Raw genomic sequence first — 18,738 nt, forward strand, 5'->3', positions numbered from 1 at the left:
ACAGGATCTAGAAAATTTAGGTAGGTGGTCTGAGAAACGGCATTTGAAGTTTAACCTTGACAAATGCAAAATACTGCATATTGGGTAGCAGTAAACCCAGAGTAACAGGGTAGTGGAAAATGAAGGCAGCCTGGGGGTAATTGGGCAGTCGGATATGAAGTTCTCCGAGCACTGCAGACAGGCTGCCATATTAGCTCATGAGGTTTTGTCAATGATATACAGGAATTTTGCTAGCAGGGATAAAGAGGTGATTATTCCATTGTATAAGGGAATGGTCAGGACACACCTTGAGTACTGCATACAGGCCTGGAAGCCTTATTTTAAGAAGGATGTAGAACTGCTGGAATGAGTACAGAGCAGTACAAACAAGATTGGTGTGGAGAATAAGGGGTGCTCTTACCAAGAAAGGCCCCAGTTATGCAAATTGCAGCTTCTTAAGAGAAATGATTGAGGTGTTAAGGTTTTGAATGGATTGAGCAAGCTCAATGGTGAGGGATTCTTCCTCTTACTCAGACTACACTAGAGGGGCACAAATTCAAATTGAGGAAGGTTGGTTGTAGAATAAATGTGTGGAAGTTTGCCTTTAGCCAGTGGGTGGTTGATTGCTGGATAAAACCTTCCATGTGTTGTGGTGGAAGTTGATATCTAAAATAAATTCATGGAAGAACTAGACAAACTATTGGAAGGAATGAATAGGTGAAATGGGAAGTATAATTTTTTTTCTTATTCTGTATAAGCTTGCTTTCTTGTATCATTTGCCACTACTAATGCTAATTGTCCTCAAAGATGTTGCTGGTTTCACATTAAAAGACTTGGCAATTATGTCTTGTTTCACTAATTTCCACAAACTTTTTACCTATTCACACACACCAATGAAACTGTTGGTTGCTTTATTTGTCCCATTGATGTAAAATTGTAGTTTTGTGTGCTTCTGTCCAGTTGGTCAACTCCTCACACATGAATTGTTTATAGGCATGAGCATGCAGTGATATCCAGGGGGCCCCAGGCCCTAGCAAATTTTGGGAACCCCTTTCTTTTGTTATAGTTGTGTTATACCATTTAAGAAACACTCTGGGGCCCTCTTCAGTAATGGAGCCTGGGTGAACCACATCCATTGCACTCCTTTTTTGCATGGTCATGTTTAAAATGTTTGTTAATTTTGATTTCCACTGGCTGCAGTTGACTAAGCCTCCTAGAATTACAGCCACTCCGTGTTTAATTTGGCAACTCTCCTTTGGCAAAGCTCAATGGTGAGGGATTCTTCCTCTTGCTCAGACTACACTAGAGGGGCACAAATTCAAATTGAGGAAGGTTGGTTGTAGAATAAATGTGTGGAAGTTTGCCTTTAGCCAGTGGGTGGTTGATTGCTGGTTTTATCCAGCAATTCCTCTTTGACTTGAAATCTGAACTGGTCACATGCTAAAAGAGTTAGCTTTTGTGACCATGCTTTCTCTAACCATGGCTAGAGGTAAAGGTAAGCCAGGCAATGTGTGCTTAGTTTACCTTTTGGACTGTAAGATGTAGTGAGCCCTAGGCAGCATTTTCCAGCAAAAGGTGTTTCTTAAAATTCAGGAAATAAGGTAAAGAAAATGTAAATTAATTTACAAATTTATTTGTAAATTAATGAAAAAAAAAAAAAAAAACACTTCAGTGAAATTTTCTCTTAAAATGGAAATTTTATTTATAGAATTTGTCACAGTTAGTTTTATTAAAATCATTTTAGTTTCATCATTTTCAACCAGCTGTTTCTATTTCTAGGACCAACTTTATATGGCTTAGCAACAGCAGGAGCCTTAGGAACAATAAGCATTAGTATAATTGAGTGCCTTGTTTTTAGTGCTCTTATTTCAGCTGTAGATCCTGTTGCTGTAAGTATATAATGTATTGTCCTTATGCACTATAGAACTCATTATTTAATAACATTCATGTCTTGTAGGATGAATGTTGGATAATTTGCACCTATGTAACATTGAGTGGAAAATACTGGATGAAAATCCTAGCCATTCTCTGTCAGAGGGAGTAGTATTCCTCCATTAAAAACTCCAGTTTTTCACCCTGAAAAACTGATAAAGCACTCTATAGAACATGAGTAATTTATATGGACAATATACAAGATCCTTCATAATTCTAGCTACTTTTGTAGAACTCTAAACAGTTGTCTATGTCTTGTTTGAAAATTTTCATAATGTAATAATAGTTCAAAGGTAAATGTGAAATCCTTTAGAAGAATGACAGTAATTTCCTGTATTAAGTGTCTAGATTAATTATGCTAATTAATTCAGAGCTCTGTCTTGTTCATGCCCCACAAATTTATTTACACTGGTTAGCTACACAAATTTATTGACACTGGTTAACTACACAAATTCTTACTATTTTCCCACTTCAGTGGCTGTGAGAACAAATGCAACCAGTCTTGAAACCATTGGTATCTTTGAAATTCATGCTGGGGTTGCATTAGATGACAAATTCATTATGAGTAACTTCACTGGTGATGAAATACTTCCCATTTCAAGAGTTAATTGAATTTTCTCAATGACTGTACTCTGATTAATAATAAATGCATAAAGTGACCTTAAATTAAATCAGTGACTGTACTCTGATTAATGATAAATGCATAAAGTGACCTTTACTTATTCAGCATATGTGGAGAAGCAACCAGTTGCACGTTTTGAGCAGCATTTGGTGTTTGCATAGATCACAGAGTGGTGATTCCCCCACCCCACAAAAACCTCATGTAACTTGGAAAAAAAAAGGAAGATTATATAAACTTAAAATAAAAAGGTACTAAAGTACATTTTTATTTTAAGAAAATTGTAAGGAATGGGTTAGTGGTAGTGGCATGCATTCCAGGCACACAATCATACACTGCATGACTAGTAATGCCAAGCCATTACATTGTTTAAATTTGGATTCATGTATTTTTAATGTCAAAAAAAAATTTAACTTACTGTTAAATTCAAACTCTGTTTAAAACAATAGTCAATATTTTAGTCCCCTTTTCGAAAAATAAAAATAAATATATTCTCATAAAGGTAAGAAATATACAAAAATTTCCTTTCTGAGGTTTCAGAAAGCTAAAATTTCTGTCTCTAAACTCTCAAAAAAGCTGAAAAGTTTTAGCATGACTCACGTATGTAGAAAAGAAGCACTGTCAACTGCATGATGACATCACATACATGCAGCAAAATACTGCCCATGTCATGCTGCTGTCTTATAGTTTTTTCAGTTTTACAACAGCTTTTATGATGGTATGTTGCACTTTTGTCAAATAGACAGGGGTGTTTTAATAAATGAAAATTTGATTACATAACCCATAATGGCTGATGAAGTGTGTATTATCGCAGAACGTTTGAGTAATAGTTTTTCAAAGAGAGAATTTGAAGAGAAAAAAGCAATATTGATAAATGGTAGGCCAATACCAAATTTACCTAATTTGCATACTGAAGGTAAGAATTTTGTTTGCCATTTTCAGAGTAGCATGTATGAGAAAAACATAGTTGACTGGAAGTACAAAATTAGGTAAGCTGGTCTGCTGACAATGCTTGCTATTTTCTTCAGAAAAAATGTTTGGAATGAAGAAGGATATAGTGATTTAAATTTACACATTGGCTTGCAAAAACATGAATGATCTCAAAGAATATCCGTGTTTTTGCAAGCCAATAAAATCCTGGATTGATCTCAAATAATTTGGTAATGTATGCATAGAACTGAAATTGGATGAGCAAAAAAGACTTCATATACATCAGCATAATGAAAAGGTTAGCAAAAATAGAGATTCTACAAAGGTCGATAGAGATGTAGTTATATTCTAAGGTAGCCAGAAATTGTCATTTCATGGTCATTCTGAATCTGATGCTTCCAGAAATCATGTAAATTATGTGGAATGTATAAATTTAATCAATATGATGAAAGATTGGTAAATCATTTAAATACAGCTATGATTTTTCCAGGACTATCAAAGATAATTCAAAATGACTTGATAGATGTAATTAAAAAGGTTATATTGAATGAAATACAGACTGAAATTAATGAGGCTAAGTTTGTTGCAATTCTTTTAGATGATGTGTCGAATTATTTGCAATTGTTGACTGTTTTTTGGTACGTTACTAAGGATAACAATGTTATAGAATGATTTATTGGTTTTACAGCTATGAGTACAGAGTGTTTAGCAAGTACCTTAGCTGACCATGTTTTTCAGTGCATCAAAAATGTGAACTGCGAGAATAAGTTAATTGCTCAAACTTATGACAGTGCTGCTACAGTGGCAGGTGAATTGAATGGGTTGTAGTCAAGAGTAAGGAAAAAATATCAGTGCATGATCTTTGTTCATTGTTTTGCACATGTATTAAATTTAGTTCTTTCATAAGCATTCAGAACTTTAAAAGAGTGTAAGATATTTTTTCAACTATAAATGGATTGGCCAGTTATTTTTCAAAATCACCTAAGAGAACTAATGAAGAAAGATTTCCAAATGCTGCGCCAACTAGGTGGAATTACTTCTCCTGCCTAGTTAATACCATGAAGGAAAATTGAACATCATTAATTAGTCTTTTTGAAGACATAATTGAAAATCCTGAACAGTGGGAGAAGTAACCATTGAGAAACCATTGAGAAAATTCTGTTGAGTTACAAGTGTACTACAAAATGTTATACCATAAAATCATAAACATGACTGTGCAACAATTAAAAATATGGTTTCATCATTAGAAGAACTTGTATTCTTGGAACTATTAAATTGTTCCAAGAATATAATATTTAAAGAATATTCCAAGAATTATCCTGAGATCGCTTTAAAATCTTTAAAAGTAACATATGGCCATTAGTTTGACATTATTCACCTTCAAAATGAATTAACCATTGTATGCTCCATGGAAGGGTTTTCTAAAAAAAAAAAAGAAAGTGTGATGGAGTTCATTCAATACATCTATACCATGATCTTGTTGATGCTCTGCTAGAAAATTTCAAACTCTGTAATCTATTTGTAACAATTCCTTCTACTACTACAACTGTTTAAAAAATATTTTCTGCATTGAAGAGAATCTAAACTTTTCAAAGAAATATAATTGGGGAAATGCAATTATCAGGTTTAGCTCAAATGTCAGTAGAAAAGAATTTGCTCCACAGGTTATGAAATTCAAAAGATCTTTATGAAAATGTCATTGATGAATTTGTCAGGAAGTATCAGAGTAGAATTTACATATAAATGAGGTAGGTAAATGTATCTTTTTTAACTTAAATATATTTATTTTTAAAAGCAAATGTATTGTAATCATAAAAAACAAGTACAGTAGACTTTCGATTTTCCAGGATAGATTGTAAAAAAAAATCCCGGATAATCGATTTCCTGGTTAATCCAAAAATACAGAAGTCCTTTACACATGTAAGAGATACATTCCAGGACTTTTTATCTAAGTCAAGTTTTACATAACTCGGGAATAATATATTGCTACTATATTATTATTGACAAATCTGAATTTGGCACGATACTTATTAATGTTTGACCATTTTCATACATTCTTATCATTTTAATTTTCTGATCCATATCGATCACTTTCCTTCCTTTTGTTGGTAGATTTACTAGTACCACTGTCACTTATTCTCTTAGTTGGCACCATGATAACGGTCAAAATGAAATTTTCTGAAAAGAACTTCGCAGGGTTAAGGCAAAAACTCACTGTTATCACCCCACATGAGTTCACATTTTACTAAAGCACATTTCTGGAGGTCACTGTCATAAAATAATAAAAGAAATTTGCACTTTCTGGGTTATTGGGCTTTTCTATTAGTGCATCTAATTATAAACGGATATTAAACTCGATATTATTGCATTTGGGATAATATCAATAACTGGAATTCTGTGGGTTTTTACGTTATTATGGTGAAATTGTGTCCTCTTCGCTGAAATCTTCAAGCCATATAAAAAAAAAACTTAAATAAATTTTAAAAATCTTCTTTCGTATGTTTTTGCTTGTTACTCTGCATCTCACTTGTGCAATTTGTGCGTGCCGTGATCATTGTTATCGATTGCTTATTTTTTTGTTTGTTTTAAATTTTACAATCCTAAAAAAAAAAAAACAGGAGTGAAAAAAATTTACGTAAGTCCGAAGTCGCATAAGTCGAGGACTTACTATATTAAAAAAATGTTCACAACCTATGTAAAAAATATGGCGATATATAAAAAACGAAAAAACTTACCATGCACTACTCGCATGTCCAATACAATGCTTCATTTTATTTTTTACGATGTCCATTTTAAATCTAATAGCTTCCCTTTATTTTTTACAATGTCACATATGGTTTGGTCACCAATATTACAATGACTCATTAAAGATTTAACAGATGCAGCATTTTCAAACTTTTGAATAATTTCAAGTTTTTGTTTAAGTGAAAGCGCAACTCTTTTGTGTTTACCCATTATTTTCGCAATTTCTAAACAAAAAAATATATGTTTACTATAAAAAAATTTTGACATCCCTGACATAAATAACGAAACAAAATTTATCTTTTTGCGGTGCAATGGAACACAAGGATCGACGCAATGCACTAAAACAAACTAAACATTTCTTCTGGTTTTTTTTTTTTTTTTTTTGAGCGGTGGATGTGAAGACAGCAGGGCTTGCAAGATAATGGGTACATTATCTCCTAATGACCACTTGTAACACCGCTTCTTGTCACTTATTTCACCTTGCAAAACATTTGTTTATACCCATTCTAGTTATTACTTGAATTTTATGATTTCTGGTTGATTTTTTTTTTTTTTTTTAATTTGGAGTCTTGAACTGTCCCGGTTAATCCGATCCCAGTAAATCGAGAGTCTGCTGTATATGAATTCCTTAAATTTAAGGGATAAAATTCAAAATTATACTCTGCTATGCTATTATTCATAATTCACTTCACATCATTGGTTAGCGTGGATAGTGGCTGTAGAGTCTGTTTACATTTAACAATTGTGAGCAGCCATTTTTGATAATTTTCAAAGATTGTCTGAGCTGAAGAAATATCACCATCCATTTTTAAAAGCCTCTACACAAACATTCAATGCAGGAAAATTGAATTTCAAGCACACTAATATTGAGGTTAAACTTCAGATTATTATTCTGATAAATGTCAGTTGGATAGATGTATGGAGTGAGCAGCACATACAATGTACATAGTGTACATTACTTTTGGGATAACCCTTATACATGCCCTTTCTGTTTCAAAAAATAAAGATGACTAAAAACATGTAAATATGTTTAGTTATGTTATTTTGTGAAAACATGAAGGCCATTCCAGAATAAAATAAAATTAAATTAATACTTTTTATTTTGACAAATTATCTTTACTCAACAAAACAGAAATTTCAAAGAAGTGGGTGGTGATATGTCACTTTTTTTCCACTGAGTCTCCTTATTTCTTCAAACACCGGTCTCAGCATGAGATAAGTGCATCTATCCCTCTTGCATAAAATGAAGGGACTTTATCACAATTCTGCAAGAAGTCTTTGCCCTGTACAGTGTACAGATGTAAATGTTAGAGGCTCACTTCCACACATCTGCACTTGTGATTTTCAGTCAGTTGCTCTAGGACCCAGCATACATACATCTTTCTGAATTTGGGGACATTATGTATTCACAAATTCTGTTTTTACAGTAAGAACCGCATATCCACGGGGGATACTTTCCAAGACCTACTGTGGATGGCCGAAACCGCGGATATAAGCGAACACCTGCTGACCCAAATATAACATGATTTTCTTGTACATACATACATACTATGAAATCAACAGGAATTACCTTTATTTTTGATATAGGATGCTTCTTTTCCAACCAGCTCTCCTAGTCTAACGTGCTAACAATTCTTTGTGAAGGCGATATAAATTTTATAAAAAATGTGAAACTGTCAGAACAGTAGTGTTCCAGACCTCTCGGTCTCAATATTGAGTGCTCACCCCAACTTCTGTCTACAAACACCATACCTCTGCCAGCAAGGAAAACATTATGTAGGTTGACATTAAAATTAAAATTTAAAGGTTTAAAAAGCTTACTGAATATGGAGCGATTATTCTCTTCATTCCTTAAGTCAGACTAAAACTTTTCGAAGCGACATGTTCACAGGAATAAGAGCAACACACAATTAATCTGAAACTTGTCTTATGTTGTAATGTTTGTTCTTCATGCATGCGCGTAAGTAACCAATTGTCGGATAATAAGAATGTCTATGGATTAATTCGTTAATTTATTGCAATAAATGAACGACGTTCATTCAGCTTTAATGAAACAAAAATAAAAATAAATATTCAAAATAAGTACCACAAATTACTTATTGTGGAAACCCTAGAGATTCAATCAATATCCATAGACCATTCTTATTATCCAACAATTGGTCACTTATGCGCATGTGTGAAGAACAAACATTACAATATAAGACAAAAGTTTCGGATTAATTGTGTGTTGCTCTTATTCCTGTGAACATGTCGCTTTGAAAAGTTTTAGTCCGACTTAAGGAATGAAGAGAATAATCGCTCCATATTCATTAAGCTTTTTAGACCTTTAAATTTTAATTTTAATGTCAACCTGTGTAATGTGTTTTCCTTGCTGGCATAGGTATGGTGTTTGTAGACAGAAGTTGGGTTGAGCACTCAATATTGAGACCGAGGGGTCTGGAACACTACTGTTCTGACAGTGAGGAAGATGTTTCACATTTTTTATAAAATTTATATCACCTTCACAAAGAATTGTTAGCGTGTTGCACTAGGAGAGCTGGTTGGAAAAGAAGCATCCTATATCAAAAATAAAGGTAGTCCCTGTTGATTTTATAATATAATAGAATATAGGAATTATCGAACACTTAATAGCTCTCTATTATCAAATATCAAATAGCTCTCTACTTGATAATAGCTCTCTATTATCAAATAGAGAGCATTAAGAGCTATTATTATACATACATACATACGTATAATAAAGTTTAATCGATAAATTAAACACACATTAAGACATTACCAACATTAAATACGGTAATAATAAAGTACAGCAAACTCTTGATTTACCGGGATTGGATTAACCGGGACACTTCAAGACTCCAAATAAAAAAAAATAAACCAGAAATGATAAAATTCAAGTAATAACTAGAATAGGTATAAACAGATATTTTGCAAGTCATAAATAAGCAACAAGAATCGGCATTATATGTCGCCATTGGGAGATTAGTGTACCTATTATCTTGCAACCCCTGCTGTCTTCACACCTACCACTCAAAACAAAAAAAAATAGACCAAATGTTTAGTTTGATTTAGTGCATCGCGTCGATTGTTGTGTTCCGTCGCACCGCAAAAGGACAAATTTTGTTTCATTATTTATGTCAGGGATGTTGGAATTTTTTTTTTTTATAGTAACTATTTTTTTTTTTTTTTTTGTTTAGAAATCGTGAAAATGATGGGCAAATGCAAGAGTTGTGCTTTCAAATTAAACAAAAACTTGAAATTGTTCAAAAGTTTGAAAACAGTGCATCCGCTAATTAAATGTTTAAAGAACCATTATAATGTTGGTGACCAAACCATATGTGACATTGTAAAAAATAAAGGGAAGCTATTCAATTTAAAATTGACATTGTAAAAAATAAAGGGAAGCATCGTATTGGACATGTGAGTAGTATGTGTTAAGTTTTTTCCTTTTTGTTTCCGTGGTTAACTGTGGGTAACTGAATCAGCAGATATGGGGGCATAACTGTACTTTGTAAAATATGGGTATAAATTTTCTTACTCTAAATCTGTGCTAGCCCTATGTCACCTCTACAAACTGAAATTTTCTAAAAAAAGGTATATAATGAAGTAAAAAGAAATATGTATGAATTTTGTGTTTGTTTCTATTGCTGTATATTTATATATCATTGATATGTGATATACAGACAGATGGTTGCAGAGCTATAGCTGTTTGAATTTAAAAAAGTGGCTGTAGAGTTTTTAATGGTAAAACATATTAAAAATAATAAAATAATCAGTAAGAATAAGAAGATATTATCTAGTATGAATAAACCAACATTTTACTAGGTATAGGATTGCTTATTTTTATTTTTTATTATTTTTTAACCATTCCATAAATTCATAGCCAGTTTTTAAAATTCAAACAGCCATAGTTCCATAACAGTCCAAAATCACACATACAGTATGTGTATATGACTTTTTCTCTTATTTTAGACCTTAGAACATATTTCAGAATTTTTTTTTTTGCGCATATTACTGAAATATCCTGTATAAATTCAGGATATATCAAGTTTAAGACTTTTATATCAATAGCTGTATCTTTTTAAATTTAACACATATATTATAGTAGCTTTAATTGCTTATAGTTATTATTTGCATATATAGTATATATATATATTTATATTTTTGTAGGTACTTTCCATATTCCAGGAAGTTGGGGTTAATAAAGTCCTGTATTTTCTAGTGTTTGGAGAATCACTGCTTAATGGTAAGAGAATAACTTCTTATAGTTTTCAGAAGAGCTGGAATTAATATTCAGAAAATAATTTTGTCTGATAGAAACATGACATTTCAAAATACATAATTATTGCCCATATAAAGTACAGTATATCAAAAAAAAATTAAATTAATAATAATTATATATATGTATATATTATGTATTAAAAATCATACTATACTGTTACTAAATTGCATGCATATTAAGATTCTACAGAAATAGGTATTTGACACTTAAATTTCATGTTCTAGTGATATAGTAATATTTTAATATCAGATAATGACAACAGTAATAAGGTAATGTTTCCAGACTAGTAATTCAAGATATTTAAGACAACAACAGAATGTAGTGAGCAAAATTTCTTTTTTTTTTTTTGTTTTAAATATCGATAGCAGATCCAGAAAGCAGTAAGCACTTGATAAAAGGTGGCAAGCATTGGAACAGATATCTCATATTACATGGATAAAAGTAGAGCTTTTGTCCATGTCTGCCTTCAGCAACAAATCTACCTATAGAGAATATAATGGGAAATGGACTATACAGACACTTCCCAACTTACGTAATACTCGACTTACGGAAATCCGACTTTATGTAAGTTTTTTCCGGCTGATGCAAACTTAAAAAAATTGTGGAAATGTATTTTGCATCCCTTAAGAATAAATGGAGGTATCGTGAAAATATCGTAATATGACTCCATTTTTTTTTTTTTGTTAATTCATTCCAAGACTTTGGAATTTGAAATTTTTGCTATACAGTATAAATAAGATATTTATCTCTCTAAAAGATCATTTTTATAATGGAAATTTCACTACACTTTCATTGTTATCATATGTTCCGTTATAAGAATCAATTTTGAACGCCTTTGTGATATTTTTCTAAAACACATTTCTGGAGGTCATTACCATAAAACAATAAAAACAATTTGCACTTTCCAGTTTATTGGACTTTTCTGTTAGTGCAATCTATTATAAATGGGTAGTAAACTCGATCTTATTGCATTTGCGATAATACCGATAACTGGAATTCTGTGGGTTTTTGGGTTATTATGGCGAAATGTGTTTTCCCTTCCATGAAATCTTCAATCATATAAAAAACATAAATAAATTTTCAGAAACTTCTTTTCATTCCTATTTACTTATTACAATGGTGAAGGGAAAGGGACCAACAGAAAGTGCAAATGCTGGCAGTGCTAGGAAACGAAACAAAACTGATTTAGAAATGAAGATGATTAATTAAGAAGTATGAAGCAAGGCAAAGTTTGTCATCTATTGCACAGAATTAGGTCTTACTGCTTCAACAGTGATCACGAAGCAGTGTTCAGGTGCTATATCAAAGATGGAAGAGCTATTAATAATATGGATGGAAAATCAGATTCAGAAGTGAATGCCCCTGAGTCCAATGGTCATTCAAGCAAAAGCAAGAAGTATTTATGAAGATATTAAGGATAAGTACAGTAAACCCCAAGCCAAGTTCATGGTAAGCAATGGGTGGTTTAATAGGTTCAAGCACAGCGCTGGTTTCCAAATCATTAAAGCATGCAGTGAAGTCACCAGTGCCGATTTTGTAGCTGTGGGAAAATTGTGATGTTTTGGAAAAAACCCTTTCTAAATCTCCACAGCCCTCAACTTCCAGAGTGGCGTGCTTATCAGCTGGAGAGTTAATTCTGGCAACGATGCTCAAAAGGTAAAACTTGCTGACATTATGCCTGTCTCCTCTTTCTTTTTGTAATTTTGAAATATTTATAATTTTGTACACTTTTGTAATTTTTCCTGCACACACAAGATAAAAAAATTGAATAATTCTATTTACGTGTTCGTCGAACATTTCTTTTTTGCTTCAATCAAATTCAATGCGCATAGTTTTGAGTGCTGCATAAGCATTTAGGGAAATTCCGACTTACACAGAGTTCTGCGGAACACAACCCTTACTTAAGTCGGGGAGTGGCTGTAGTTGTATAGATACAGTCAGTCCTCGTATAGCATGATAGTTGTGTTCCTAGAAATCCTCGTGCAATGCAAAATCGTGCAATATAAATAACAGGCCCTAAGGGAAAAATAGGGTTAGGTGCCGACCACCCAAGATTGAACACACATTTGTAACCAAAACATTACCTAACACAATAAATAATCGTAATAAAATACTTACATATTTTACTACTACTATTACGTAATAAAATATTGCTAATGCTTTTGCTTCTATCGTAAGCAAACTTGTTTTTTTGTTTGATTTTCTATCCAAACAGATGACAGCCGTTCTATCTCTATCAATTCTTTGTGTCTTGATCTAATGGATTCTAATTATATTTTGAGTTGTTCCTGCTATGAAAGTTGTTTTTATTTTCTCTGCATTCTTTCTAATTCTTGGCGTTGCCTCATTTAGGCCAGTAGCACATGCGATATCACATGGTCTTTCACTTTGCTCAAAGTGTTTCACAATTTCATATTTTTTCTCTATCAACAGAGACGGACTGGCCATAAGCCTTCCTGGGGAAATCCCGGTGAGCCAGAGGCCGGTGTGATTTTGGCCATAAACGCTAGTATGAGGCTTCTACAAATTTTCCAGGGTAAGAATTTTTGACCCAGTCTGCCTCTGTTTATCGATATTGCTTTTCTTTTTCTCTCTAAATCTGTAGTGTCTTCACCAGGACACATCCTTTTCACACCTTTTAAGTATTTTATTCATTTTTAGGGAATAAAGCACAATTACAAAATGAGGAGGCACGCTTGATACACATAAACAAAGCTGTGCACGTGTAGCAACTGAATAAACAACACTGTAAAGGCAGAGACACACTAACACCTCATTAGCTCACATTTTGTTGTTTGTTGTTTGTTATTTGGTTTTTAGGAGCATTAGCAACTAAAGCCATATTGCTCCGGGATATGCGGTGGTCATTCTCCGTATTGGTGGTGACGGGCTCAAACTCCGGTCTAATCAAGAAGCATGTGCTATGCACTGCTGCTCCTTCCCACCTGGCTACGGAGGCGCTGCTCACATTTTACTAAAGCACATTTCTGGGGGTTTCTACCATAACCCCAGGGGCTTACATCTGGTGAGTATGGGCTTGGCACACCCAGGGCTGAGCTGGATATCATTCTTCTCTTTCTTGGTGATTTCCTTCCACTTCTCTCTCTCTCTCTCAGGGTAACTCAAATTTTTTTTTTTGCTTGTGTAGCATAAGCCTCAGGCTTCCTTTCGCCATATGGCTAATAATAATAATAAAACAATAAAAACAATTTCCAGCTGCGTTTCTGCTAGTGGAATCTGTTATAAACTGGTAGTAAACTTGATCTAATTGCATTTGTGATAATACCGATAGCTGGAATTATGTGGGATTTTATGTTATTATGGCGAAAAGCCATTTCCCCTTTACTGATATAAAAAACATAAATACATTTTCAGAATCTTCTCTTCATTCCTATCGTGTTGCATTCAGTTGGGGTGATTCTGCGTTCGACTGCCATTTCTTGTAAACACAAAGGTGAATCATGCATAAGCGAATTCAGTTCGTGTTATGTATGATATCGTTCCCCTATTTATAAATCGTGTGTGATTGAATTCATGTAGTGTAAACATGTGTTATATGAGGACTGACTGTATCATATTGCTTTAACAACAGAGTGAACAGAAGCAGAGTAAAATTTAAGCAATGGTATACTGTCATGCTATTTGCATCCCGACGACGGGTATTGCATTATAATATTTAAGGTAAATTTAGTACATGATGCTTCATGTTGTTGTTATTTGGGTTTTAGGAGCATTAGCAACTAAGGCCGTATTGCTCCGGGGATATGCGGTGGTCATTTCCTGACCTTTCCGCATCCTCCATATTTGGTCTTCACGGGCTCGAACCCCGGTCTAATCAAGAAGTATGCGCTACGCACTGCTGCTCCTGCTCACATGGCTATGGAGGTGCCATGATGCTTCATACTACAAGAACTAAAAAACATTACTGAAAGTAGGGCATAGCATAGCATAATTATTTTTTATATTACCAGTGAGCAAACTGTCTAAACTTTTAGAAGAATATAACAGAGCTATCAGTAGAGTTTTTTGTTAATTTATTCTTTCTTGTGAATAGTAATATACCCATGCTAAAAATAAATTTTCATATTTATAGCAGAGGTAGTTATTAAAAATGCTTCCATAAGATATGTAGGACAGGTTTTCAAACAAAATTGAAATGCTCATAGTGCAGTTGCATATGAAGATTCCTCACAACGGTTTGTTTGGTTGTTTTTAATAAGGTTTTGTGGATGCTAAATCTAAAATATAATTTTTGTCATTAAGAGCTATATATAAAATTTTTTCACTAAGTGATTTTTACACCACAAAGCTTAGAAGCTTATAACACAGCAATTATTTGTCTTTGAATTTGATTTTTAACTAGTCAGCGATACTATGAAAATGAGATATATTCATATTGGCAGTAGTTATTTTTTTATAAAAGCAAAAGAAAATAGCTCTAATAATCCTTATATAATGTGGCTTCTCATGAATATTTTCTATTAACTTTTTATTTTTTACTGGGGGCTCACATGTGGTAAGTATGGGCTTGGCAAACCCAGGGTCCTCAGCTGGATATCATCATTCTTCTCTTTCTTGGTGATTCCTTTCTACTTCTCTCTCTTGGCGCCTCCGTAGCCAGGTGGGAAGGATCAGCAGTGCGTAGCACACGCTTCTTGATTAGACCGGGGTTCGAGCCCGTCACCACCAAATATGGAAGATGCGGAAAGGTCAGGGAATGACCACCGCATATCTCGGAGCAATATGGCCTTAGTTGCTAATGCTCCTAAAAACCAAATAACAAACAAACAACAAACTTCTCTCTCTCTCTCTCTCTCTCTCTTTCTCAGGTAACTCGGGAATTTTTTTTTTTTTTTTTTTTTTGACCGGTGCAGCATAAGCCTCATGCTTTCTTGCACCATAGGGCTAATAATAATAATAATAATAAAAAAAGAAAGTGTACCATACTACATACAAACCCCAGGCAGTACTAGAGAACCGAACCCACAAGCTGTACAGGGATTGCGCCATAATAACGGATAAGACCATCCCGCAAAACTGACTCGACATAACCCTTGTGGACAAGATGGAAAAGGCTACCTACCTGATTGACATAGCGGTGCCGAACACTAGCAATGTCCAGAAAACCCATGAGGAAAAAATTAGGAAGTACACGAACCTGAGACATGAGATCAAGGAGATGTGGCATATGCAAGAAGTATCAACCATCCCAATCATCGTGTCAACCACGAGTATGGTACCAAAGACTCTACATAGCAGAAAAGACTCTACATAGCAGCAATAGGTCTCCCAGAGAACACCTACAAGGAACTCCAGAAAGTCACAATCCCGAACACCTATAGGATAGTCAGAGATTTCCTCGACCGACAGTAACACCAGACATTACAACCACCCTGTGTACTTGGAAACAGTACCCGTCATGGAGTGGAACCCCTCAATCAGGAAGAAATAATATAAGAGCAACAACAATAATAATAATAATAATAATAAGGTAAAAAATGCTAAACTGAAACCATTATCAGTCCACTGCAGGATGGAAGTCTCCTGAACAATTCATCATGTTTAGAGAAATGTACCATAATCTGTCATGCTGGTCCAGTGTGGATTGGTGGATCGACTGTATTTAGCAGTCAGGGGCTTATACTCCAGTCTACTCAAAGATTGTGTGCTACCACACTCCCACTCCTGACCACTTGGCTATGGAGGCCATTTTCCTTGATTTTTAAAATTTTTTTTTACATCTTCATTATGAGTGGTAAATATGTGACCTTGATTATCTGAGCTGAATGGAACTGATAATGCCTTGGATAATAAAAAACCTTAGGGTTTTTTTTTTTTTTTTTATAAAAACCCCAAACACGAGAGGTATTAAAACCTATAGTACTTAATAGTGTACTTGGGTTGGAGGTTGAGAAGATGAAAGAAGATATGTGTTGACATTAGACTTGAATTTCTGTAGACTGTAATTTTCAGGAAATACTTATGAAGGAAGGTTGTTCCAGAAAATGGCAGTTGAATGTATAAACAAGGAAGATGAAAAGTTGGTTCTGCGAGTTTGAAGTTGGACAGTAAAATGATGTTGGCTGGTTGTAGCAAATGTTCGGACTGTTTTGAAAGAGAGAGAGAGCGGGAATTATAGAAGATAATTCAGAAGAACAATGCCCATGGAAGTATCTGTAGAAAAGGCATGCAGCAGAAACAGTATGTCTATGAGACAGAGAGTGGAGAGACACTGTTAGAGAGGAGTCATTAATTAACCTAACTGCCCTCTTCTGAATGGAATCTAGAAGCATGAGAGAGGTTTTGGGGGGCACTGCCAAAGATGTGGGAACAATATTCCATTGTAGGGCGGATTTTCGATTTGTACAGAGTTAAAAGCTGTTTGGAAGAAATGTAATGCCAAGAGCGAAGGAAAAAACCAAGTTTTTTAGATGCAGAGGAAGCAATATTTATAATATGCTTGTGCCAAGAGAGATTAAAAGTCTGGGTAATCCCCAAAAGAGATATATAATTTTGCCTAGAAATCGGAGCATCACCAAGATAAGCATAGAAACAGAAGAATCATTTTTGCAAGATATAAGACAAGACTGAGTTTTAGAAGGATTGAAATCAACTAAGTTGTCTTTGCCCCACTGGAGAATTACCTGGAGATCGGCATTTAAGGAATTGTTAGCAGATATTCGAGAAGTTGAAGCTAATTGAGCAGGGCAGGGTTTCTCAAAATGGAAAGTGGAATGCAATGTGCTATCATTGGCAAAACTATGGATATGATTTTCAGTCAATGGAAGAAAGTCATAAAGAGAGAAAACTGGATAACCAATTACAAAAACAGTTGGGAAACCATAAGATGGAAGCTTGTTTAGAATATCTTTTTGTCAAACACGATCGAAAGCCTGTGAGATATCAAGGGCAACTGCTTGTGTTTCACCAAACTTTTCCAATGAATTAGTCCATAAATGGGTACCATAAGCCAGAATATCACCAGTGGATCGACACTGATGGAATCCATACTGGCAATCAGACGGAAGGTAGTAGTAGTAGTAGTAGTAGCAGTAGTAGTAGTAGTAGTAGCATGTGATGCAAGAAAGCAAATGTATGAGCTTATGCAGCATCAGCCAAAAAAAAAAAAAAAAAATCACACCATTCCCTCCAAATGCCTGTCCAGTTCCTCCTTAAATTTATTCAAGCTATCAACTTCCACAACGACAGATGGAAGTTTGTTCCAGCAATTAACCACCCGCTGGCTAAAGGCAAATTTCCGCACATCTATTCTACATCTGTCTTTTCTTAATTTGAATTTATGCCCTCTTAGGTTCGTAATCTGAACAAGTGGAAGATCCCATCAGAATTCAGCGTGCTCAATCCATTCAAGGCCTTATATACCTCAATCAGATCACCGCGCAGGTGCCTAGTCTGCAGCCACTGCAATTTGCAGAACTTAAGCCTCTCTTGGTAAGAGGATCCCTTCATTCCCCTCACCAATCTTGTTGCCCTTCTCTGTAGGTTTCTAAGCAGTTTAAGAGTTGATGATTACTAGATTTCTCCATTACATTAGAAAGAGTAGAAGTAATTGCAATGGGACGATAGTTGGATGGGAGGGACTTGTCAATCTTTTTAGGAACTGGCTGAATATGAGCAAATTTCCAAGCAGAAGGAAAAACACCTTTGGAATAAGAAAGTGAAAAAAGGCAGCAAAGAACAGGAGTAAGTTCAGGAACACAGGTTTTAAGGACAAGTGGAGAAATACCATCGGGACCTGGAGTTTCTTAACATCGAGATTCGTCAAAATCTTTCTGACATCTTTTTGACAGAAGACCACAGGAGGTATAGAATGGAGTGTATTGGGAATGGTGGGAGGTGTTTTGCCAAGATCATTAATACGTGAGTTGGAAGAAAAATGGGATGCTAGCAGGTCAGCGTTTTCCTTGGCTGAAGTGACAACAGAGTGCCATCTGGTTTTGACAGAGGTCAGAGCATGGATGGGCAAAGGTTGCAGCCAATAGCTTTGGCAAGGGGTCAGAATGCTCGGCTACCATTAGGGCGAGAAGCAAGTTTTCTACTCTTAGCCTGTTCAAAATCTAGTTTGGACTGATTAATAACTGCTTTACAATTGGTGCGAGCTTTGGTGTAGGCAGAAAATGAAACTGAAGAATTGGAAACAAGCCAATTACAATATGCAACGTTCTTCTCTTGAACAGCCTTAGCACATTTATTGGAAAACCAAGGTTTAGATAAAGGATGAGATTTTAAAGTG

General features: G+C 34.6%; 1 protein-coding gene across 4 annotated transcripts in view; it reads left to right on the forward strand.

The window, feature by feature from the left end:
• LOC150076113 (Na(+)/H(+) exchanger beta-like) overlaps positions 1–18,738 on the forward strand; it is a 493,086-nt gene that overhangs the window by 339,345 nt on the left and 135,003 nt on the right. For all 4 annotated transcript variants that reach the window (XM_090387862.1, XM_090387861.1, XM_090387863.1 and 1 more), the window contains 2 exons: positions 1,759–1,868; positions 10,373–10,448. In XM_090387862.1, the coding sequence (XP_090243988.1) occupies positions 1,759–1,868; positions 10,373–10,448 (186 nt within the window). The remainder of the gene's footprint in view (positions 1–1,758; positions 1,869–10,372; positions 10,449–18,738) is intronic.

Source organism: Mastigoproctus giganteus, chromosome 13, assembly GCF_048544385.1.
Source record: "Mastigoproctus giganteus isolate SK-2022 chromosome 13, ASM4854438v1, whole genome shotgun sequence".
NCBI lineage: Eukaryota > Metazoa > Arthropoda > Arachnida > Uropygi > Thelyphonidae > Mastigoproctus > Mastigoproctus giganteus.